At 37.0% G+C, this 24,177-nt stretch overlaps 1 protein-coding gene across 7 annotated transcripts in view; it reads left to right on the top strand.

The window, feature by feature from the left end:
- The window catches only part of HERC2 (HECT and RLD domain containing E3 ubiquitin protein ligase 2), a 268,401-nt gene that overhangs the window by 71,203 nt on the left and 173,021 nt on the right, over positions 1-24,177 (top strand). For all 7 annotated transcript variants that reach the window (XM_086711321.1, XM_086711320.1, XM_086711319.1 and 4 more), the window contains 6 exons: positions 244-395; positions 2,411-2,568; positions 2,658-2,771; positions 9,828-10,079; positions 15,062-15,255; positions 21,274-21,474. In XM_086711321.1, the coding sequence (XP_086567447.1) occupies positions 244-395; positions 2,411-2,568; positions 2,658-2,771; positions 9,828-10,079; positions 15,062-15,255; positions 21,274-21,474 (1,071 nt within the window). The remainder of the gene's footprint in view (positions 1-243; positions 396-2,410; positions 2,569-2,657; positions 2,772-9,827; positions 10,080-15,061; positions 15,256-21,273; positions 21,475-24,177) is intronic.

Consider the following 24,177-nt stretch of genomic DNA (forward strand, 5'->3'; position numbering starts at 1 on the left):
CCGCGTGGGGCTCTGGGCTGATGGCTCAGAGCCTGGAGCCTGCTTCCGATTCTGTGTCTCCCTCTCTCTCTGACCCTCCCCTGTTCATGCTCTGTCTCTCTCTGTCCCAAAAATAAATAAACGTTGAAAAAAAAAAATTAAAAAAAAAAATAAATAAATAAAATAAGATGCATGAGAAGAGTCATGCTGTTTTCATTGTCCTTGGACTGCTTACTAATTTTCTTCCTATTTTTACCCTTTTAGGCCCCACAGCTGGTCCAGGGTCTTGCCTCCAGAAACATTGTAAAGATTGCTGCCCATTCTGATGGTCACCACTACCTGGCTCTGGCAGCCACCGGAGAGGTGTACTCCTGGGGCTGTGGGGATGGAGGACGGTTGGGCCATGGGGACACTGTGTATGTATGGCCCATTCTTGTAATTGACTTGCTCTTCTTTTGAGTTACTGTATCCAAAATAGGGTGGAAAAGGAGTGTGAATGGGTGTTCCAGTTGCTCTGACATTTAGGGCTAGGGTGGAGAAAGCAATCAAGATGTGTCAGCCCCTGGGTGATGCTATGGGAGTTCTGCCCACAGCACAGAAGATGACATCAGTTGGCCTTCGTGTTCTTCTCTCTCAGATGGAATGCTTCCAGCTTTTGTCACTCCTGTTTTAACTATACATGGCACACCTCACACTGTGGAATTTTCTAAAGCAAATCCCACGCTACTTGTTTCTTCATTCACAAACACTTCAACATGTCTCTATCAGATAAGATCCTCCTTTCCTTGAGCCATTTCATTTTCATAGGTACAAAAATATTTCTTAATGTCCTATTTTGTAGAAGCTTTTGATTATTGTGAGAGACCAGGAATAAAACAAAATGATTGTTCTAAATGCATTGTTGTGAAAATGGAGAGTACCCATAGCTGCCACAGAGTGGTGGGAACACTTTTATATATTGCTGGTTTGAGTGGAGCCTAGTGGAGCAAAACTTGGGCATTTGATTAAAACTGAAGATGCACTTGAAGGGGGTCAGAGGCATGAACAGCACTGTTGAGAGGAGTCTGGCCTGTTCTCACTGCAATGGGATGGAGTTGGACATCCCTGGGTAGAATCCCAAGCCATGAAAAAAGCTGAGCAATGTGTATTGAGTGTTAGCATTCAGCAGAAATATTCCAAACTTGGCAGTATTGTCAGGATTCAGACAAGTGTGGTAAAACGATGGTGAGAAACAAAGGAATGATAACTACAGAATTTAGAATTGTTATTCTCGGACTGAAAGGGATGAGATGGGCAGGGCTCATAGGATTTGAAAGGATGGAGATACAGGGTGGAGGCATTAGTTTTTACTTCCAGTATGCTAGTTGTAATTTGTACTAAATTACAAAAAAAAAAACTACCTTGTAATAAAATAATACTCAGTTGAGGTTAAGTGCTAGATGCTAGGAGTTGCAGAGAAACTTTGGGAGATTGAAACTTGAGCTGAACAGGAGGGAGAAATGGTATCAGAATAGGGTTGTTCATCTCTCCCTGTGCCTGTATGTGCCCCTGCCTCTGTGTGTATTTATTTATTTTGCAGAATAGTGGGTCACAAAGTTAGTATACCATGTTTTTGGAGAGGCTAGAGTAGGTGTTAACAATCACAGTGAACATGTTATGGATTGAAAGCATAAGGTATTTTTCTAGTTTTGAAAGTGAAGAGCCAACTAGTAAGGCCTCTATCTGCTGAATTCTTACTGCCTCCTACTTTTCAGTTGTAAAATATAATTTGGAGTGTGATTAGTAAACCTTGCTCCTTCATTCCCTCCTCATTTATTTAACAAATGTGTAAATTTTAGCCATCTGTATGAGGTTTACAAATCCATCAATTTTAAGAGAACAGTTTAATGAATTTCAGCAAATGCACCATAACTGAGACACAAATTATTTCCATTGCCCCTGCTATTTTCTTTGGATCCTTTGCAGTCAACTCCTGCTCTCTACCTCCAGTTCCTGTCAACCACTGGTCTGCCCTCTGTCACTATATGGTATTTTGTTTCTGGCCCCTTCACTTAGCAGAGTTCCTAAGCTTCAGCCAAGTTGTTGGGCGTGTCAGTACTTGCTTTGTCCCTGTTGCTGAGTGATCTGTTTATGGATGGGCCACTGTTTTGGACCATTGTGAACAAAGCTGCTCTGGACTTGATTGTATGAGTCTTTAACACTGTTTTGATATTACTGCTGGATGTCATGCTTGGCATTGGGCACCCAATTAACACACAATCATGGAAATGTTACGTGTTTGAATTCTGTGTTCCTTAATTATTTCATAAGACAGCTGAAAGGCCAAACTGTCTTGGCACTCTGATAGTTTATTCTGATAGTTATTTTCTTTGCTAACACTAATAGGACATGCTTAGAAGGACATTCATATTTGTTCCCATTCTCTCCACAGGCCTTTGGAAGAGCCTAAGGTGATCTCTGCTTTCTCTGGAAAGCAGGCTGGGAAGCATGTGGTGCACATCGCATGTGGAAGCACATATAGTGCAGCCATCACTGCCGAGGGGGAGCTGTACACCTGGGGCCGAGGGAACTACGGCCGACTAGGCCATGGTACATTTGCTGTGAGCTGGCTCGAGCATGTGGTGGGAGGTTTTCTCTTTGGAGGGACTTACATTAATGATAGTCCTATCTGTTTGAAGGCTCCAGTGAAGACGAGGCCATCCCAGTGCTGGTAGCTGGGCTTAAAGGATTGAAGGTCATTGATGTGGCATGCGGGAGCGGGGACGCTCAAACCCTGGCCGTGACAGAGAATGGTATGCAGTACTCATGCTGCCCTGGGCAGGTTCTCAGGATGAGGAGTGCCGCTTTCCTAGAGGGAGTAAGCTTTGGAGTAGAGTGCACCTCATATGGTTGCCCCTTTGTCCATTTTTAAGTGGTATGCACCTCTGGGTCCTTGGCAGAGGTCCAGAAGTTATAAGACTTTTAATTTCTGTTGCCCAGAACTGCTAATTAGCAGCTACATCCTAACTATTTGGGCATTTTATTTTTTTTTTTATTAAAAAAAATTTTTTTTAAATATGAAATTTATTGTCAAATTGGTTTCCAAACAACACCCAGTGCTCATCCCAACAGGTGCCCTCCTCAATGCCCATACCACTTTCCCCTCCCTCCCACCCCCCATCAACCCTCAGTTTATTCTCAGTTTTTAAGAGTCTTATGGTTTGCCTCCTTCCCTCTCTGTTTTTTTTCCTTCCCTTCCCCCATAGTCTTCTGTTAAGTTTCTCAGGATCCACAAAAGAGTGAAAACATACGGTATCTGTCTTTCTGTATGACTTTTTTCACTTAGCATAACACTCTCCAGTTCCATCCATGTTGCTACAAAAGGCCAGATTTCATTCTTTCTCATTGCCAAGTGGTATTCCATTGTGTATATAAACCACAAATTCTTTATCCATTCATCAGTTGATGGACATTTAGGCTCTTTCCATAATTTGGCTATTATTGAAAGTGCTGCTATAAACATTGGGATACAAGTGCCCCTACGCATCAGCACTCCTGTATCCCGTGGGTAAATTCCTAGCAGTGCTGTTTCTGGGTCATAGGGTAGATCTATTTTTAATTTTTTGAGGAACCTCCACACTGTTTTCCAGAGCGGCTGCACCAGTTTGCATTCCCACCAACAGTGCAAGAGGGTTCCCGTTTCTCCACATCCTCGCCAGCATCTATAGTCTCCTGGTTTGTTCCTTTTAGCTACTCTGACTGGCGTGAGGCGGTATCTGAGTGTGGTTTTGATTTGCATTTCCCTGATGAGGAGTGACATTGAGCATCTTTTCATGTGCCTGTTGGCCATCTGGATGTCTTCTTCAGAAAAGTGTCTCTTCATGTTTTCTGCCCATTTCTTCACTGGATTATTTGTTTTTTGGGTGTGGAGTTTAGTGAGTTCTTTACAGATTTTGGATACTAGCCCTTTGTCCAATGTGTCCTTTGCAAATATCTTTTCCCATTCCGTCAGTTGCCTTTTAGTTTTGTTGATTGTTTCCTTTGCAGTGCAGAAGCTTTTTATCTTCATGAGGTCCCAATAGTTCATATTTGCTTTTAATTCCCTTGCCTTTGGAGATGTGTCAAGTAAGAAATTGCCGTGGCTGAGGTCAGAGAGGTCTTTTCCTGCTTTCTCCTCTAGGGTTTTGATGGTTTCCTGTCTCACATTCCGGTCCTTCATCTATTTTGAGTTTATTTTTGAGAATGGTGTAAGAAAGTGGTCTGGTTTCATTCTTCGGCATGTTGCTGTCCAGTTCTCCCAGCACCATTTGTTAAAGAGACTGTCTTTTTTTGATTGGATGTTCTTCCCTGCTTTGTCAAAGATTAGTTGGCCACACTTTTGTGGATCCAATTCTGGAGTCTCTATTCTATTCCATTGGTCTGTGTGTCTGTTTTTGTGCCAATACCATGCTGTCTTGATGACTGCAGCTTTGTAGTAGAGGCTAAAGTTTGGGATTGTGATGCCTCCCGCTTTGGTCGTCGTCTTCTTCAATATTACTTTGGCTATTCGGGGTCTTTTGTGGTTCCATACAAATTTTAGGATTGCTTGTTCTAGCTTCAAGAAGAATGCTGGTGCAATTTTGATTGGGATTGCATTGAATGTGTAGATAGCTTTGGGTAGGATTGACATTTTAGCAATATTTATTCTTCCAATCCATGAGCACGGAATGTTTTTCCATTTCCTTGTATCTTCTTCGATTTCCTTCATAAGGCTTTCTATAGTTTTCAGCACACAGATCTTTTACATCTTTGGTTAGGTTTATTCCTAGGTATTTTATGATTCTTGGCGCAATTGTGAATGGGGTCAGTTTCTTTGGCTTTCTGTTGCTTCATTATTAGTGTATAAGAATGCAGCTGATTTCTGTACATTAATTTTGCATCCTGTGACTTTGCTGAATTCATGTATCAGTTCTAGGAGACTTTTGGTGGAGTCTGTCGGGTTTTCCATGTATAATATCATGTCATCTGCAAAAAGCGAAAGCTTGACTTCATCTTTGCCAATTTTGATGCCTTTGGTTTCCTTTTGCAGTCTGATTGCTGATGCTAGCACTTCCAACACTATGTGAAACAGCAGCGGTGAGAGTGGACATCCCTGTCGTGTTCCTGGTCTCAGGGGGAAAGCTGTCAGTTTTCCCCCATTGAGGATGATATTAGCTGTGGGCTTTTCATAAATGGCTTTTATGATGTTTAAGTATGTTCCTTCTATCCCGACTTTCTCGAGGGTTTTTATTAAGAAAGGATGAGGATGCTGAACTCGGTCAAATGCTTTTTCTGCATCGATTGACAGGATCATATGGTTCTTATCTTTTCTTTTATTAATGTGATGTATCACGTTGATTGATTTGTGAGTGTTGAACCAGCCCTGCAGCCCAGGAATGAATCCCACTTGATCATGGTGTATAATTCTTTTTATATGCTGTTGAATTCGATTTGCTAGTATCTGATTGAGAATTTTTGTGTCCATATTCATCAGGGATATTGGCCTGTAGTTCTCTTTTTTTGCTGGGTCTCTGTCTGGTTTGGGAATCAAAGTAATGCTGGCTTCACAGAATGAGTCTGGAAGTTTTCCTTCCCTTTCTATTTTTTGGAACAGCTTGAGAAGGATAGGTATTACCTCTGCTGTAAATGTTTGGTAGAATTCCCCTGGGAAGCCATCTGGTCCTGGGCTCTTATTTGTTGGGAGGTTTTTGATAACTGATTCAATTTTTTCGCTGGTTATGGGTCTGTTCAAGTTTTCTATTTCTTCCTGTTTGAGTTTTGGAAGTGTGTGGGTGCTTAGGAATGTGTCCATTTCTTCCAGGTTGTCCAGTTTGTTGGCATATAATTTTTCATAGTATTCCCCGATAATTGCTTGTATTTCTGAGGGATTGGTTGTACTAATTCCATTTGCATTCATGACTTTATCTATTTGGGTCCTGTCCCTTTTCTTTGTGAGAAGCCTGGCTACAGGTTTATCAATTTTGTTTATTTTTCAAAAAAACAACTCTTGGTTTCATTGATCTGCTCTACAGTTTTTTTTTTAGATTCTATATTGTTTATTTCTGCTCTGATCATTATTATTTCTCTTCTTCTGCTGGGTTTGGGGTGTCTTTGCTGTTCTGCTTCTATTTCCTTTAGGTGTGCTGTTAGATTTTGTATTTGGGATTTTTCTTGTTTCTTGAGATAGGCCTGGATTGCAATGTATCTTCCTCTCAGGACTGCCTTTGCTGCATCCCAAAGCGTTTGGACTGTTGTATTTTCATTTTGATTTGTTTCCATATATTTTTAAATTTCTTCTCTAAGTGCCTGGTTGACCCATTCTTTAGTCGGGTGTTCTTTAACCTCCATGCTTTTGGAGGTTTTCCAGGCTTTTTCCTGTGGTTGATTTCAACTTTCATAGCACTGTGGTCTGAAAGTGTGCATGGTATGATCTCACTTCCTTTATACTTATGAAGGGCTGTTTTGTGACCCAGTCAGTATGTGATCTATCTTGGAGAATGTTCCATGCGCACTCGAGAAGAAAGTATATTCTGTTGCTTTGGGATGCAGAGTTCTAAATATATCTGTCAAGTCCATCTGATCCAATGTCTCATTCAGGGCCCTTGTTTCTTTATTGATCCTGTGTCTACATGATCTCTCCATTCCTGTAAGTGGGGTATTAAAGTCCCCTGCAATTACCACATTCTTATCAATAAGGTTGCTTATGTTTGTGATTAACTGTTTTATATATTTGGGGGCTCCCGTATTCGGCGCATAGACATTTATAATCGTTAGTTCTTCCTGATGGATAGACCCCGTAATTATTACATAATGCCCTTCTTCATCTCTTGTTACAGCCTTTAATTTAAAGTCTAGTTTGTCTGATATAAGTATGGCTACTCCAGCTTTCTTTTGACTTCCAGTAGCATGACAGATAATTCCCCATCCCCTCACTTTCAATCTGAAGGTGTCCTCAGGTCTAAAATGAGTCTCTTGTAGACAGAGAATAGATGGGTCTTGTTTCATTATCCATTCTGATACCCTATGTCTTTTGGTTGGAGCATTTAGTCCATTTACATTCAGTGTTATTGAAAGATACGGGTTTAGAGTCATTGTGATGTGTGTGGGTTTCATGCTTGCAGTGATGTCTCTGGTACTTTGTGGTCTTTGCAACATTTCACTCACAGAATCCCCCTTAGGATCTCTTGTAGGGCTGGTTTAGTGGTGATGAATTCCTTCAGTTTTTGTTTGTTTGGGAAAACCTTATTTATTTCTGAGAGACAGAGAAAGGCAGACCATGAGTAGAGGTGGGGGAGAGAGAGAGAAAGAGAGAGAGATACAGATTCCCAAGCAGGCTCCAGGCTCTGAGCTGTTAGCCCAGAGCCTGATGCGGGGCTCGAACTCACGAACTGGGAGACTGTGACCTAAGGTGAAGTCGTATGCTCAACTGGCTAAGGTACCCAGGCACCCCTGGGGATTTTATTTTTTTAATATAAAATGAGAGTTACAGTAGGATAATTGACATTATGAATTGTTTCTGGTTATTATGTTTCTTAATGTCTAGCTATCTTTGATTCCCTGTGGTGAATCCTGCTTTTGTCTGTGTAGATTCAGAGTACGAAGCTACATTGTTGGCTTGTTTTTGATTTTACTTTTGTATTTGTCTTCATTAGTGAGACTGTACTCATTTTGCTTTTTTTGAGCGTATATTTATTATGTTTAACGGTTAGAATTAGATTGATATTTTAAACTGGTATTTGTTAATGTTGTGAGGGTCTGTCTTCAGAATTGTGGTGATCTGTCAAAATCAGCTGGGGAGCCTGTCTGCCCTCTCCTGCAGAAGTTGAATGGCAGATTGGGAATTGACTTACTTCTGGGAATTTCTTTAGTAAGAGGACAAAAATAATTTCAGTCATCTTCATGTCCACATAGGGCCCCTCCCCGCCCCACACCTATTCCCACTAAAGGATAGGCATAGAGTCATCTTTCTTCTGCTTCTGTGAGTCTTAGAGAAGAATGGTCTCATCAGTCATCTGAAAGTTCTCTTCTAGCATGAAGCTTTCAGTTTGACGTCTTGTTTTTAAGTGTCCATTGTTGAGTGATTGATAATATGTTATAAAACTCTTAACAAGGAAGTTTTTTCTTAAGTAAGCCTTATTAGGGCTTGTTCTTGAATTCTTAGTGTGAAACTGCTACATAAGTAAAACTGTGTAAAGTGTTGACTAAATTGCCTTGATTGGAAACTGTGCATACTGTTTACCTCCCACTGGTGTTTCTTTGGTGTGGGTGTTATAAAGGGAAATGTCCCTGGTATGTTACTATTCTTTGAGAAGACTGGTATAGTAGAAGCCTGCTTGTCTGATCAGTCTGGTCCTGGATGACAGGCTCACTGAAAAAAATTGGAGAAAGTGGGAATTGTGGGCTGGGCTATGTGAACAACAGGCATTTTGCAAGGCATGTAGTATATGCACATTCTTTGATAATTGTGTATGGGTCTGCTGAGTTGAACATTGCTATGTTTCTTTCACTGACCACCTGCTAGTGTATCATATACAGTTTTAGATCAGGGATTGACTGTTTTTGCAAATAGACTGATATTGGAATGCCACCTTGCTTATGTATTATCTGTGGCTGCTTTCCTATGACAGGGGAACAATTAGATAATTGTAACAGAGACCACATTGCCCACAAAGCCTAAAAATACTTACCTTCTGAGCTCTAACAAAAAGTTTGCTGGGGCGCCTAGGTTGTTCAGCTAGTTAAGCATTCGACTCTTGATTTTGGCTTACGTCATGATTTCACGGTTTGTGGGATTGAGCCCTGCATCGAGCTCTGTGCTGGCAGTGTGGAGTCTGCTTGGGATTCTCTCTCTCCCTCTCTCTGCCCCTCCCTTGCTCTCTCTCTCAAAATAAATAAATAAACATTAAAAAATATTTTTAAAAATTTGCTGATCTTTAGATTATTTAAAACAGAATGGAGGAGTGTCTGGGTGGCTCAGTCGGTTGATTGTCCGACTCTTGATTTTGGTTCAGGTCACAATCTCATGGTTGTGAAATTGAGCTCTGCACTGAGTGTGGAGCGTGCTTAAGATTCTGTGTCTCTCTCTCTCTCTGTGTCTCTCTTCCCCTCATCCTCTCCTACCTCTCTTCCCTGCTCGTGTGCTCTCTCTTTAAAAAAAAAAAAAGAAAAAAAAAACTTAGTCACTTACGGAGCGATGTAATTTCTTCTTTTATATTTCTTCTCATTTCTTTTCTACAGTTTTCACCTGCACCTCATTTAGCAGGTTTCTTTTTTAATAATTCATATTTATTGACTTTTTGCAAATTATCAGAGTAAATATAAAACAAACACATTTTTGTAATTTATTGCTTTATATAATATTTAATTAGATTATACTCACAAACATTATTAGAAAGAAATGCCGTCCTGCAGTTGACTTGTGGTCAGCATGACAGGAACAGTGTGCAGGCAGACTTGAGAGAGAGTGGTCAGGGAACTACAGCTATGTTCAATGGGTCCAGTTATAGTATTTTATAGAGGCAGTGGGTCTTTTGTTCTGTTTTCACTACTTGGTTGAACTGAACCCAGTCATTGAGCACAAACTAGGAAGAGTCAGGACTTTATTATTCTTTTAGCTAAAAACAAAAACAAAAACCACACCCAGCTTTCCTTTTCCTATTGCTTCTATATCAACCTGAAGTATAAACTAGATTTCATTTGGTAAGCGGTCACCTGGTTATTGTTATTATAGTTAATATACTATATATATAAGTCTAGATTTATGTTATTGGTTATATTGAGTATTTTCAGCCACTTAGAAGTTGCATTAAGATGTACAGTTATTTTTACTTAAATATATTTGTATTTTTTAGGTCAGGTGTGGTCTTGGGGAGATGGTGACTATGGAAAATTGGGCAGAGGTGGTAGTGACGGCTGCAAAACACCAAAGCTTATTGAAAAGCTTCAAGACTTGGATGTTGTGAAAGTCCGATGTGGAAGTCAGTTTTCTATCGCTTTGACGAAAGATGGCCAGGTTTATTCATGGGGAAAAGGTGACAATCAGAGACTAGGGCATGGAACAGAGGAACATGTTCGTTATCCCAAACTCTTGGAAGGCTTGCAAGGTAAGTGCAAAATGAAAACTTTTAAAACCTTTTGAAGCTTTTTCTTTAGTAATCTTTTAAAGTTTGTAGGTCTTTCCTTTATTTACCTACTATTTCACGAATTAACTCATCATTAGAAGGCTTTTACCCACATTTTTATAGGTATAGATTGTAAATGGAAAATGGTTTTGTTTCTATTTAAAAATGGTGTAGAATTATTCTCACCAGATTTATTTTGAAATTCGTTCAGTTTTACAAATATTGGTGCCAGGCATCTATTCATCACTATGTAAGCTGGCCTTAGTGAGATTAACTTCGTTGGTGAGGTCACCTGTAGTTATACTGTAGACATTGCTAAGATGACGGGTGTATATAGTGCTGTGGGGGCACAGTGGGAGGAGATAGGATTGGTGTGCCTAGAGTGGTCTCATTTGAAATTATCCTTGATAGGTGAATCCTGCTTATTTGGTTTCAAGGGCATCTAGCATGCATTCTAGATAGAATGGGAGCCCAGGCATGTAGGTGTGCTTTGCAGGTGCCTTCTGAAGTGTGGGAGAGGTTGGTGATAGGTTTATCAGGTGGGGCTTGTAGTGCTTTATCTAAGGGGTGAGCAGACTGTTTTCCTAAAGGAACTAGACCATAAGTATTTTAGCTTTGAGTACCATACACTGTATGTCTCAACTACTCTTTTTCTGCTTTTGTACCCCAAAAGTAGCCATGGACAATATGTAAACAAATGGTCCTGGCTATGTTAACGGCTTTATTCATAGAAACAACCCTTGGCCTGTGTTTGGCATGAAGGATGAAGTTTGTTGGATCTCTGTGCTGGATCCTACTTTATGTTTTTGCTTTTTTGTCAAGGGAGTTTAAAGGGAGACTTTTACATAGGACTTGCTAGTTTCTTTCCTGATGACAAGGTTTTATGGTGTCTATTATTTTCTAAGTTTCTGAGATAAGTTGTAGGGTAATACAGTTGGTTTATATTATGGAGCTATGTTTAAATTTTGTTAGCCTTTCTTGTTTATATTTTTTTCATTTAGCTAAGGAAATATGCTTCCTCAGCAACATTTATTAGATACAGAGAGAGCTTATCATGAAAATATTTAAATAATTTTTGGTACATTTTGGTTGTTGTCAATTTATCATAGGCTCTTAGAATTGTTCTCCTTACTCTAGTAGAATTTTGCAGCTGAATTATTTTTTATGTTGACATTTCTGAAGACATTACTTGTGCTGGTCATGTTAGACTTACTATTAAGCAAAAATATAATACTTGGATAACACTGTTTAAATAGGAAAAATGTATTATTTGACTTTAGAAAAAAGAGATTTTTGTCTTAGAAAACTTCCTTAATGAAGAGGGTACTTTGATATTCATCAGGATAGCCCACAATGTGGGCTATAAAACACCCCTTAACATATTTAAAAGAAGGGAGATCAAACAATGTCTGCTGTCAGACTACAATATAATTAAACTAAAAATCAATAAAAGATAGCTGAAATATCCCCAAGTACATGGAGATAAACTTCCAGGGTGCCGGGGTTGCTAAGTCAGTTAAGCATCTGACTGGCTCAGGTCATGATCTCACGGTTTGTGGGCTCCAGCCCCACATTGGGCTGTCTGCTGTCAGCTCATAGCCCATTTGGGATTCTCTGTCTTCCTCTCTCTCTCCTGCTTGTGCATACTCACACACTGTTTCTCTCAAAAATAGATAAACATTAAACAAATATTAAAAAATAAACACTAAACTTCCAAATAACACATGGTCAAACAAAAAACTCTCAAGAGAAATTTTAAAATATTTTGAACTAAATGAAAATGAAAACAACTTACCAAAATTTGTGGGATGCTGTGAAAGCAGTGCTTAGAAAGATATTTATAGCACTGAATTCATGTATTATAAAAGAAGAAAGATCTAAAGTTAGTAATCTTTGTGTTCAGGAAAGGAAACCATCAACAAAATGAAAAGGCAACCTACAGAATGGGGGAAATATTTGTAAATCATATATGGGATAAAGGATTAATATCCAAAATATATAAAGGACTCATACAATTCAATAGCAACAAAACAAAACAAAACCTGCTCCAAAACCAATTTGTTGAAAAATTGGGCAGAGGATCTGAGTAGACATTTTTCCAAAGGTGGCTTATAGATAGCCATCAGGTATATGAAAGAGTACTCAATGTCAGTAATCTTCAGGGTAAATGCAGATCAAAACCACAGTGAGATATCACCTCATACCTGTTTGAATGGCTATTATCAAAAAGATAAGAAATAACTAGTGTTGGTGAGGATGTGAAGGAAAAGAAACTTGTGCACTGTTGATGGGAATGTAAATTGGTACAGCCACTGTGGAAAACAGTAAGGAGGCTTTTCAAAAATTAAACAAACAAAAAAACCAACTACCATGTGATCCACCTGTTCCACTTCTGAGTATTTATCTGAAGGAAATAAATATGCTAACTCAAAAAGCTTTCTGCATCCTCCTGTTCATTGCAGCATTATTCATAGTAACTAAGATATGGAAACAACCTAAGTGTCCATTGATAGATGAGTGGATAAAGAAAATGCAGTATAATGGAATATTATTCAGCCACAGAAAAGAAGGTAATTCTTCCATTTGTGTTAACATGGATGGACCTTGAGGGCATTATGCTAAGTAAATAGGTCAGACAGAGAAAGGCAAACACTGTATGATGAGAAATGAGAGAGAAGACATACTACAGATCCTTTGAACTTTATAAAGATGATAAAGGAATACTAAGAACAACTCTATGCCCCCATATTTTGTAATGTAGATGAAATGAACCAATTCTTTAAAAGACACAATTTGCCAAAACTCATACAAGAAGAAATAGACAAACTGAATCGGCCTATATCTATTAAATTGAGTCAATAATTGATAACTTTCAGAAAGCGTGAGGCCCAGATGGGTTTACTGGTGAATTCTACCAAGCATTTAAGGAAGAAGGGAGAAATTATACCAATTCTCTATAATCTCTGTTTCAGAGGAGAGAAGCAAAGGGAATACTTATTAACTCATTCTGTGAGGCCAGCACCACCCTAATATCAAAGCCAGACAAAGACATTATAAAAAAATTACAGACCAACATCTCTCATGAATATAGATGCAAAAATCTTCAATGAAATATTAACAAATCAAATTCAACAATGTATAGAAAGAATTATATATCACCACTAAGTTGAGTTTATTCTGCATATGCAAGATTGGCTAATTCAGCATCCAAAAGTCAATGTAATCCATCAAATCAAGAGAGGGATAAGAAAAATCACATGATCATATCAATAGATGCAGAAAAAAACATTTGATAAAATTCAATGCCTATTCCTACTAAAAACTCTCAATAAACCAGGAATGGAGAGAACTTCCTTAACTTAATAAAGAATATCTATAAAAATCCTACAGCTAACATTATACTTAATGGTAAGAAACTTGAATCCTTCCCACTAAGATCAGGTACAAGGAAAAGATGTCTCATCTCACCATCATCTCTTTTCAGAACCATGCTGGAAGTTCTAGCTAATGCAGTAAGACAATGAAAGGATAGTAAAGGAATGCAGATTGAGAAGGAAGAAATAAAACTGTTCACAGATGACATAAAAGTTTATGTAGAATATCTGAAAGAATTAACAAAAAAGCTGGAAGTAATAAATGGTTATAGCAGAGTTGTAGGATACAAAGTTAATATACCAAAGTCTTGTTTTTTTATATGTCAACAATTAAGAAGTAGAATTTGAAATAAATACATAATATCATTCACATTAGTAGTAAGGAAATGAAATAAATAGGTATAACTCTGACAAAGTAAGCACAAGAGCCATATGAGGAAAACTATGTAACTGATGAATGAAATCAAAGGAGAACTAATAAATTGAGAGATATTCTTTGTTCATGGATAGGAAGACTGAATATTGTCAGTTCTTTCCAGCTTGATCTATAGATTTAATGCAATCTCCATCAAAATCTGAGCAAGTTATTGTATTGGTATTGACAGACTGATTCTAAGTTTTATGTGGAGAGGCAACAGATCTAGAATAGCTAACACAGTATTGAAGGACAAGAACAGGTTGGAGGACTGACACTATGCAGCTTCAAAACTTAATATAAAGCTACAGTAATCAGGACAGTATGACATTGATTACAGTATAGACAAATTGATCATTGAAACAAAGTAGAGAGCTCAGAAATAGACCCACATAAATATAGTTAATTGATCTTTGAGAAGGGAGCCAGGGCAATACAATGAAGCAAAGGTGAGTTTTTCAACAAATGGTGTTGGAACAATTAAACATTCACATGCAAATAAAAGTGAATACTTGATAATAGGGGAGGCTATACATGGGGTGGAGAGTATATGGGAAATCTCTGCATTTTTCCTCAATTTTGCTGTGATCCTAAAATGTTCTAAAAATAGAAAGGAAAAAAGATATACTTTGCATGATTATATCTTGGGACAGGAGAATACGATTTAATGATTAATTAAAAATACACTTATCTCTTTCTGAATGAAAAACTGAATATGGAGAAAAAAATAACAGCTCTGGGGTGCCTGGGTGGCTCAGTCAGTTGAGTGTCCAACTGTGGCTCAGGTCAGGATCTCGCAGTTTGTGTGTTTGAGCCCTGTGTTGGGCTCTGTGCTGATAGCTCAGAGCCTAGAGCCTGCTTTGGATTCTGTGTCTCCCTCTCTCTGCCCCTCTGCCACTCAGGCCCTTTCTCTCTCAAAAATAAATAAACATTAAAAAAAAAAAGTAACAGATCCTTTTCATACCTTAACATTGTTTAATTTTCAGGCTGTAGGTCTTAATAAATTGTAGCTAGTAAACCATAACAAGGGTTTTAATAACATACATGAAGCAGATGAATTATGCATAGTATTAAAGCAATGAATTATCCTTTAGAAGTTGACATTAAATACCTTCTGACCTGAATGATCTACAACAGAAGTCAGGTGTGAAGCTGTGTTGTATCTTTCCTCTTAGGGAAGAAGGTAATTGATGTGGCTGCAGGCTCCACCCACTGCCTGGCTCTGACTGAGGACAGTGAGGTCCATAGCTGGGGCAGCAACGACCAGTGTCAGCACTTTGACACCTTGCGTGTGACCAAACCAGAACCTGCTGCACTGCCAGGACTGGATACCAAACACATAGTTGGAATTGCCTGTGGACCTGCTCAGGTACTGAGTAGATAGTTTGGTTAGATATTTTGTAGAATTTTGGTTGCCCATCCCTCATTGCTAGGATGTTGAAATACCATTGACTTGTGTGTGTTGTTCTTATATCCTGTAGTTGTACTAAACTCACTTATTAGTTCTAGGAGTTTTGTGTCAATTCCCTGGAGTTTTCTTCAGAAACATAGACACAGTTTTATTTCATCTTTTTTCTGTATTTCTTTCCCTTGCCTTATTGCCCTGGCCAAGACTTCCAATATGATGTTGAAGAGTGGTAAGAGGGCACATCCTTGTTCCTGTTTGTAGCGGGAAAGCATTTAGTCTTTCACTATTAGCTAGGATGTTAACTGTAGGATTTTTTTTTTTTTAGTAGATGCCTTGTGTCAGATTAAGGAAGTTTCCTTTAACTCCTACTTTTTTGAGAGTTTTTTTTTGTTCTTTAATACTGAATAGATGCTGAATTTTGTCAGATACATTTTTCTTCTCAAATGATATGATCATGTAGTTTTCCTTCTTTAGTCTGTTTATATGGTAGACTATGTTAATTGATTTTCAAATATTTTTTTTTTTTAATTTTTTTTTTTCAACGTTTATTTATTTTTGGGACAGAGAGAGACAGAGCATGAACGGGGGAGGGGCAGAGAGAGAGGGAGACACAGAATCGGAAACAGGCTCCAGGCTCTGAGCCATCAGCCCAGAGCCTGACGCGGGGCTCGAACCCACGGACCGCGAGATCGTGACCTGGCTGAAGTCGGACGCTTAACCGACTGCGCCACCCAGGCGCCCCGATTTTCAAATATTAAGCAAACCTTGCATTTCTGAGATAAACCCCACTTGGTTATGGTGTATTATTCTTTCTTATATGTTGCTTTATTTGATTTGCTAATGTATTGTTGAGGATTTTTCTGCTGATGGTCATCAGAGATAATTGGTTTGTGGTTTTATACTGTGTGTCTTTTTATCAGGGTAAAACTGGTCTCATAAAAAGTGTTGGAAAGTGTTCCTTTCTCTTCTGTTTTCTAGAAGGGATTGTGTAGAGTTAGTGTTATTTCTTTTTTAAATTTTTTTTCTTTGGTGAATCCATCTGAGCCAGGAAATTTCTTTCTCAAAAGATTTTTATGTAAAAATTGTTTCTTTAATAGATACAGAACTATTCAGAGTGTTTCTTCTTGAGTAGGTTTAACTGATTTGTGGCACTCAAGGAGTTGTTCCATTTCATCTAAGATGTCTGAGTTTTGTGTGCAAAGATTTCCTTAGTATTCTTTTACTAACCTTTTAAAGCCTTTGGGGTCTGTAGTAATATATTCTCTTTCATTACAGATATTAGTAATTTGTGTGTGTGTGTGTGTGTGTGTGTGTGTGTGTTTCTTTGTCAGTTTTGCCTAGATATTTATCCATTTTATTGATCTTTTTAAAGAACTTTTAGTTTCAAAAAACTTCCCTTTGTTTTTTGCTTTCAATTTCATTGGCTTCTTCTCTTTGTTATTTTTTTTCCCCTTCAGCTTGCTTTGGGTTCACACTTTTCTATTTTTAGTTTCTTCAAGAAAAAGCTAGGTTAATTTTAGACCTTTCTTCTTTTGTAATATTTAAGCAGTTGATGCTGTAATTTCCCTCTAAGTAGTGCGAATTTGCACTCATACATTTTGATGTATTTTGTTTTTGTTCAGTTCAAAATACTCTCTAATTTCTTTTGAGAATTGCTCTGTGACCTATGTATTATTGTGTCATTTAATTTTAAAGTGTTTGGAGATTGTACTATTATCATTCTCTTACTGTTCCTAGTTTAATTTTATTGTGGTTAGGGAACAAACTATATGATTTCAATTCTTCTAGGTTTGTTAAGATTTGTGTCTCAGGATATGTTCTCTTAAGTGAATGTTGTGTGTGTGTGCTTAAAAAGGGTTATGTATTTTGTTTTACATGTATTTTGCTGTTGGGTGAAGTGTTCTATAAATGTCCATTAAATCCAGTTCATTGATGGTATTCAATTGTTGTATATCCTTGCTGATTTTCTGTCTGCTTCTATCTCTTTCTAGGAGGATAGTGTTGGTATTTCCAAGTATAATTATGGATTTCTCCATTTCTTTTGGCTCTATCAGTTTTATTTTTTTTTTAATATCAGTGCTTTTGGTCATTAAAAAAATTGTGGTTGACTATACAGTGGCATTAAGTATATTCATGAGACTGTGTAACCATCATTGTTATCCATCTCCAGAACTTTGTCATCCTAAACAAAAATTCTGTACCCATTAAACATTAGTCTCCTTTTCTCTTCCCTTTGGCCCCTAGTAACCTCAAATTTACTTTCTGTTTCTGTGACTTTGCCTATTCAAGATACCTCATATAAGTATAATCATATAATATTTGACCTTTTGTGTCTGGCTTATTCCACTTAGCATAAGTTTTTTAATTTTTAATTAAAATTTTTTTAAGCATAAGGTTTTTAAGCTTGTTCCATGTTGGAGGATGTTTCAAGATTTTGTTCCTTTTAAAGGCTTAATAATATTCCATTATATGTATATCCCACATTTTGTTCATTTATTTCTCCTTTTTTGTACCTTTGGCTATTGTGGTTGTGTTGCTCTGAGTGTCTGGGTCCACGCTTTCATTTTTTTGTTTTTGTTTTTGTTTGTTTGAGTATATATCTAGGAGTGGAATTGCTGGATCATATGGTAATTATGAGGAATTTGAGGAACTGTCAAACTGTTTTCCACAGCAGCTGCATGATTTTTACATTCCCACCAGATATGCACAAGGGTTTCAGTTTCTCCACTTTTTTTTTGGCCAACTCTGGTTATTTTCTGGTTTTCTTTCTTTGATTGTTTGAAGCCATCCTTGTGTGTATGAAGTGGTATCACACTGTGGTTTTGATTTGCACTTCCCTAATAGAAAAGATGTTGACATTTTTTTATGTGTGTATTGACCATTTGTATATCTTCTTTGAGGAAATGTTGATTAAGTCCTTTGCCCCTTTTTGAATTTTTTCTTGAATTGTAGGAGTTCTTGATGTATTGTGGATATTAATCCCTTATCAGGTATATGATTTACAGCTATTTTTTTCCCCATTCTGTGCTTGTCTTTTCATTTTGTTGATAGTGTCCTTTGATGCACACAAGTTTTTAATTTTGAGTAAGTCTACTTTATCTATTTTTTCTTATGTTGCCTGTGCTTTTGGTGTTACATATATCCAAGAAATCTGTTGTTATGTAGATTTCACCCAGTGTTTTCTTCTGAAAGTTTTATAGTTTTAGCTTTTATGTTTTGGTCTTTGATCCACTCTAAGTTAATTTTTGTATATGGTATAAGGTAATGATCCAATTTGATTGCTTTGCAGTTTTCCCAGCACCATTTGTAGAAAAGATTGTTCTTTCCCCATTGAATGGTGTTGGCACTTATCAAAAATCATTTTACTGTATAGGTAATGGCTTATTTTTTGGCTCTCCATTCTGTTTCATTGGTCTGTATGCCAGTATTTCATTGGTACTTTATGCTAGGACCATGCTGTTGTGATTACTGTAGCTTTGTAGTGTAGTAGGCTTTGAATTAGGAATTGTGAGTTTTCCAGTTTTGTTCTCTGTTTCAAGATTATTTTGTTTATTTGGGGTCACTTGAGATTCCATATACATTTTAGGATGGGTTTGTCAGTTCTTGTTTTATAGATTTTGAAGCTCTTTTTTTTTCTTTTTTTTTAAGATATGTGCACATTTAGGTTTGCTTTGTCATCTTGATGAATTGGCCAAGGGCATTATACAGTATGCCCCCTTTATCCTTCTTTTTCTTTGCTCTGAAGTCTTTTTGTCTGATTTTAATGTAGGTGCTTCATTTTTCATTTATTTTGTAAAAATTTTATTAAGTTTATTTTGGGAGAGCACACATGTGAATGGGGGGAAGGACAGAGAGAGAGGGAGAGAGAGTATCTTATGCAGACTCCGCGCCTAGCACAAAGCCCAATGCGGGGCTTGATTCCATGAACTTTGAGTTCAGACTCAAGAGCCAAAATCAAGAGTCAGACTAAGTGTTAAGTACTGACTGAGCCACCCAGGGGCTCCTTGCTTTTTATTTAATAGTGTTTGCATACTGTAACTTTTCCATTCTTTTAATTGAAAAAAAATTAAAAATTGAAATAATTATTGTAGGAATTTGCCAATGTCATGGGTTTTGTTTATTGAGGTTATATAAGAAGTCAATATTCTAGTTCCTTTCCCTTGCCATATAAAATTTAGAATAGTCTTGTCTATGTCAGCAAAAACATCTTGCTTGGACTTTAATAGGAATTGTATTCAATCTGTCATCAATTTTTGGAGAATTGGCAGTTTTGCTATATTTAGTCTTCCAATCAATGAAAATGGTATGTCTAGATATTTATTTACATTTTCTTTGATTTCATTTATTAGCATTTTCAGTATATAAGTCTTTGACATGTTTTGTTAGATTTATATCTTTTACTTTTAACCCACATGTCTCATTATGTGTATAGTGAGTTTCTTGGGTACCGTGTATAGGTGCATTTAAAAAAAAATGCTTGGGTCAATCTGTCTTTTAATTGATATATTTAGATCATTTATGTTTACTCCAATTTTTGACGTACATAGATTTGAGTCTTCCATTTTCTTGTTGGCTTTTGTTTGTTCTATTATTCCTCTATTGTGCTTTTCCTGCCTTTTTTGGGAGTATATGAACATTTTTTAATATTCCACTTAACTTTATTTTGAATTTGACTTTATTTCTTTATATAATTTCTTTTTAGTGGCTGCTGTAGGCTTAATTCTTTGCAGGCTACTTTAGAATCAAAATGTAACCATTTTTAATTGGAATGTAGAAACCTGTTGTTTAGTTTTCAAATGCTTAAGAGATTTTTCTAGTTATTTACATCTAGGTTATTCTTATTGGCTTCTAGTTTCTGTTGGTTTCTAAGAAGCTTAATTTGATTATGTTCAGAGAACATATTCTATGATTTCAATTCTTTTATATAGGTAAGCAATATTTTGTGATTAAATATTTTAAATATGACTGTATTCTGTTGTGGTTTTCTAGTAAGTGTCAGTTTGATCTAGTTCATTGATGGTTTTATTAGTTTCTTTTAAAGTTTTACTTTTTTTAATATCTCTTTGTTCTATGTTATTAGGAGGATAATTTTGCTGTCTTCAACTATATTTTTGGATTTATCTATTTCTTTCATTTCTGCCAGTTTTTACTGCCGTGTGTTTTCTGGTTCTGTTGTTAGGTACATATCATTCAACATTGTTCTGTCTTCTTGTGAATTGACCCTTTTATCATTGTATAATGTCTCTGTTTAGCCCTGGTAATTTCCTGCCTCTGAAGTTTGCTTTGTTTGATATTAATATAGCCATTTTCTATTCCTTTACTTAAACTTTTTTAATCTTTATATTTAAGGTAGATTTCTTGTTGATACCATATAGTTAGATTTCGGTTTTCATACCTCCTGACAATTTCTACTTTTTGTTAGTATGTTTAGACCATTTACATTTAATTTAATTATTTATAAGTTAGATTTATTTCTACCATTGTGAGGTTTTGTTTGCTCTCTTTTTTTATTCCTTTATCTTTTCCTGACTTCTTTTGGGTTGTTTGAATAATTTTTAGTACTCCATTTTAACTTACTGAGTTCTCTCTTTGTGTAGTTTTTTAGTGGTTGCTTTAGAGATTAAATATACCTAATCTTTCATTATTTACTTACAGTTATTTGTAACTGTTAAGTAGATTATGATCCTCACTGTTATCTATTAGTGTGCATTAATATTTTGAGAGTGAAAAGATTATAAACGTTGTATCTTTTTATTTGTGGCACAATGAGATTGGGTCCTAAAATGAGAGAGAAGATTGGAAGCTGATAGTGTATAAGCTAGACAACCATGAAAGTACATTTGTATTGGGGACAATTAGAGGTATGAATAAGTAATAATTTAAGGCATCTTCATAATTCATAATGGTGAATCTTTTCTGTGAAACAGTCCAAGAACTGAATGTGTGAATTCATTTTGGGTTCCTTTGTTTCTTCAATAGAGTTTTGCTTGGTCGTCTTGTTCTGAGTGGTCCATTGGCCTCCGTGTCCCTTTTGTGGTAGATATCTGCTCAATGACTTTTGAGCAGCTGGACCTCCTACTACGGCAAGTGAGTGAGGGGATGGACGGCACTGCTGACTGGCCTCCACCTCAAGAGAAAGAATGTATGGCTGTGGCAACACTGAATCTTCTACGACTTCAGGTATTAATGATTTCCTTTCCTCTCCCTCCCTTTGTAAGTATCTTAGGTATTTGTAATAATGTTTATGTATATTGAAGGGTATGCATTTTAGCCTGTTAATTGAACTGCTAATGAAAAATGTAAAGTATTTAAAGTGTTTAGATTATTTAGATTAGATTATTTAGGCTTAAAAAAATCAGTCTAGGGGCGCCTGGGTGGCTCAGTCGGTTAAGCGTCAGACTTCAGCTCAGGTCACGATCTCGCGGTCAGCGAGTTCAAGCCCCGTGTCGGGCTCTGGGCTGATGGCTCAGAGCCTGGAGCCTGCTTCCGATTCTGTGTCTCCCTCTCGCTCTGCCCCTTCCCCGTTCATGCTGTGTCTCTCTCTGTTTCAAAAATAAATAAACGTTAGAAAAAAAAAATCAGTCTAGTTATATTTGTTCTGGAAGTCAGTCTTGGCATGCAGGGTGAGAGTATATATGGATTGTTTTATTTCTGCAATAATCAGCTTGTTTGCATTCATCATGGAATCAATCTTGAATTTACTGTTGTATGTGGAGAAACAACTGAGTGAGACAGTGGATAACTGAGAGACCAGTGGATGTGTTAGCCAGTCTCTCCTCTGGAGTATGAAAGCTCAACTCTGTAAGCTTGTCTCCCTCCACTTTGTCACAGGGAAGGTTAAGGTGAAAGGTCAAAATATGAAAACCTACAAACATATTTTTCTTCCTTTTTTTTTTTTTTCTTTTTTTGTTTGCTTCTTTGTTTCTTTTTTAAAGAAAAACTATAGCTGAAATCTTTGGTCATCATATTTCTCTTGGCAATAAAATCCTATGACTGAATGTCAAGAAAGTAGTTTTTCTCAACAAAATAATTTTTCCCTTTATAATACAAGGATTTCTATGTAACCCATATGTCCCCCTCTTCTTCTGTCCCCTTTTTGCCTTGGTTCTAAAAGGCACACAGCTTATGGTAAGTGATGAATCACGGGAATCTAGTCCCGAAGCCAAGAGTACACTGTATACACTGTATGTTAGCTAACTTGACAATAAATTATTAAAAATAAAAAATAAAAAATAAAAAGCACACAGCTGAATTTAGTGTTTAGTTGCATTAATCAAATTAGCAGAAGTTTGGAGAGTACTTCTCTTTCCCAAAAATCTTCTAGAGGAGCTCATTTATTAGGGCCTCTGTGGTTCCCTTCCATGATTCCACCCAGTTGTTGCTTCCCATTGTTTGTAGCAATGTTGCTCTTCTGGTCATTGCTATGGAGAAAGACCTCATGTTGTTTTAGGTTCAATTCCTTTTGGCCTACATTTACCTGGTGACATATGTTTTTCTGTTGCTTTATTCTGTTTTTTTAGGTCCTTATGTTTTAATTGCATCATTTTAAAAATTCACTTACAAAGCTTGATTCTTATTTTTTTTATTTTAAAAAATTTTTATTTTATTTTATTTTTTTTAACATTTATTTATTTTTGAGACAGAGAGAGACAAGGCATGAACGGGGGAGGGTCAGAGAGAGGGAGACACAGAATCTGAAACAGGCTCCAGGTTCTGAGCTGTCAGCACAGAGCCCGATGCATGGCTCGAACTCACGGACCACAAGATCATGACCTGAGCCGAAGTCGGCCGCTTAACCGGCTGAGCCACCCAGGCGCCCCAAAGCTTGATTCTTAAAAAGAATCCAATTTGAGGATCTTTATTCATTAGGTGAATTTAATTTTTTTTATAGTTTTTGTGATTGCTAATGTATTTGAATTTAGGTCTTCTGATAAGTTTTATGTAAGTTTATTCTTCATTTTATTATTTCTCTCTTCTTTTAAATGTTTGTGTATTTTTGAGAGAGACAGAATGTGAGCAGGGGAGGGGACAGAGAGAGAGGGAGACATAGAATCCAAAGTAGGCTCTAGGCTCTGAGTTGCCAGCACAGAGCCCGATGTGGGGTTTGAACTCACAAGCCGCATGGTCATGACCTGAGCCAAAGTCAGACACTTAACTGAGCCACCCGGGCGCCCCTATTATTTATCTCTTGATCAAGTTTCGAAAACAATTTTTTTAAGTTTATTTATTTATTTTGAGAGCAAGACCAAGAGGGGAAGAGGCAGAGAGAGAGGGAGAGAGAGAATCCCAAGCAGGCTCTTTGCTGTCAGTGTGGAGCCCCATACAGGGATTGAACCCACGAACTATGAGATCATGACCTGAGCTGAAACCAAGAGTTGGATGTTCAACTGACTGAGCCATCCAGGCACCCCTCCAAAACAGTTTTTTCTTTCATGATACCTTTAATTGTTCCTAAATTTTTAAATCTGATTTCTGGACATTAATCATGTCACAAAAAAATTAAATATTTGTTAATTCCACAAAATGTTAAGTAACTAGTCCTTCTCTTCCTGAAAAATATAGGGGCTATAGGATGAATTACCCTAAGCTCCCCGTTCCACCTTTTGTGTTTTAATTGTCAGGTAGTCTATTATTACATTGGATCCAATGCACACTTTTTTGTGTATGTGCCCCTAAAAGAAATGTGCCCCTAAAAGAAAAATGCTCCCAATTGTGATGTATAAGATACATTTCTGATTTAAGACATGAAAAGAAATGCCTGTTAGGATTGGTGAAGTAATTATTTTTATATTGTTACAAAAATAATAATCATTTTTCGCTTTTCTTTGAATTATAGTCATAACTGTCATTTTAATTTTTTTATTAAAATTCTTTTTAAGTTTA

This window comes from Puma concolor, chromosome B3 (genome assembly GCF_028749965.1).
Source record: "Puma concolor isolate L17-30 chromosome B3, mPumCon1.1.hap2, whole genome shotgun sequence".
NCBI lineage: Eukaryota > Metazoa > Chordata > Mammalia > Carnivora > Felidae > Puma > Puma concolor.